We start from the raw sequence: 1,418 nt of genomic DNA, 5'->3' as shown, positions 1-1,418 counted from the left end.
TAACAATATGTCAGAGTTGTCAACATATTTGCACTTTTCCTTTTGTTCCTGTGAGATGAGCTTGAATTGGTTTGCTTGCTAAATTAAAGGACTTCAGTCTCTTACCTGTACTGAGAATTATTCTGACTGCAGTTACAAAAGGAAAGGGCGAAGAACCTCACTATGCGTAGATAGAAGAGACACTGTTGGTGAAACTTTCCCTACTTAAAAACCCAGAAGAAAGCCTGCTTCTTAAGAGAATGACAGCCTTATTTATTCTAGATTTTATTTTTTCTAGATTGCAAAGTTCTCTGATTTTTTTCTCTGTATGAGAAACTATTCTACACACTAGGAAACAAAAAGCCCAGTGGTTTAAGGGAAAACAAACCAACCCAGAAAATGCAAGTCCAGCCCCCCTCATCAAGTCTTGAGTACCTTGGAAGCTGTTATGTTAGTACCTGGGGGTATAATGGAACCCTGGTGGCGCAGTGGTTCTGCGTTTGGCTGCTAATCAAAAGATCAGCAGTTTGAATCCACCAGCTACTCCTTGGAAACCCTATGGGGCAGTTCTACTCTGTCCTGTAGGGTCACTGTGAGTTGGAATCGACTTGACAGCATTGGATTTTGGGGTGGGAGTATAGTAACAGATCACATCAGGTTAGAGTCTAGAGGGGTTTAGAATGTATCATTTCATTAGAAAACTGAGGTCCAAAGTGATTTGCACAAGGTGCACATCTGCTTCAGGGCTGAATAAAAACCAAATCCATTGCCATCCAGTCGATTCCGACTCATAGTGACCCTGTAGGACAGAATAGGGACCAGAACTCATGAATCTGAATCCAGTCCAGGGTGCTTCTCTGTACCGATGGTGGCCCCAAGTTCTGGCTCTCTCGAGGAACTTCTGATTTTTAGCATCAGGCCCCTTTGACCTGAAAGAGCACTGGGATCTGACAGCTGCACTAGTTTGGGGCTATTCCACTGAGCGCACCCTACCTGGCCAACTATATAAGCCCAAGAGTTGACTCTTCCTTTTCCTCTTGGAAACCTTACTTGAGACAGTATAACCTCAGGCCTTGCAGAAATTACAATCGCTCTTAAAAGAAGAAATGTAAAATTTATATTAATATTTAACTCTTACAATTTGGAAGAACTTGAAACTGCAGTTAGACGGCACTGCCCACCTGCTTCTGGCGGGTGCGCACTGCCTCGAGCCTGCCGGCCGGGCCCCTCGGTCACCTCGGATGCCTTCCTTAACGACATGCACAGTCTCTCAGGAGGGAGCTGCAGACGGTGAAGGAGACTCTGCAGGCCATGATCCTGCAGCTCCAGCCGGGCAGGGAGGCAGGGGAAACGGAGACACAGCTTCCTGCGTGACAGCTGGCGTTGGAGGTGCAGGCCTGAGGCTGCCAGGAGGGGATAGGAAGGCGGGTCCACATCCT

The 1,418-nt window shown here is 46.8% G+C and overlaps 1 protein-coding gene across 1 annotated transcript in view; it reads left to right on the top strand.

Moving 5' to 3' along the window:
• The window catches only part of DISC1 (DISC1 scaffold protein), a 551,192-nt gene that overhangs the window by 415,917 nt on the left and 133,857 nt on the right, over positions 1-1,418 (top strand). Inside the window, 2 exon segments of the mRNA XM_023728155.1 lie at positions 1,246-1,333; positions 1,336-1,368. Of these exon segments, the coding sequence (XP_023583923.1) occupies positions 1,246-1,333; positions 1,336-1,368 (121 nt within the window).

The sequence above is a fragment of the Trichechus manatus genome, unplaced genomic scaffold (genome assembly GCF_000243295.1).
Source record: "Trichechus manatus latirostris isolate Lorelei unplaced genomic scaffold, TriManLat1.0 scaffold00021, whole genome shotgun sequence".
In the NCBI taxonomy this organism is placed as follows: Eukaryota; Metazoa; Chordata; class Mammalia; order Sirenia; family Trichechidae; genus Trichechus; species Trichechus manatus.
The sequence above is the reverse complement of the archived record's forward strand: the minus strand, read 5'-3'. Positions and strand labels throughout refer to the sequence as shown.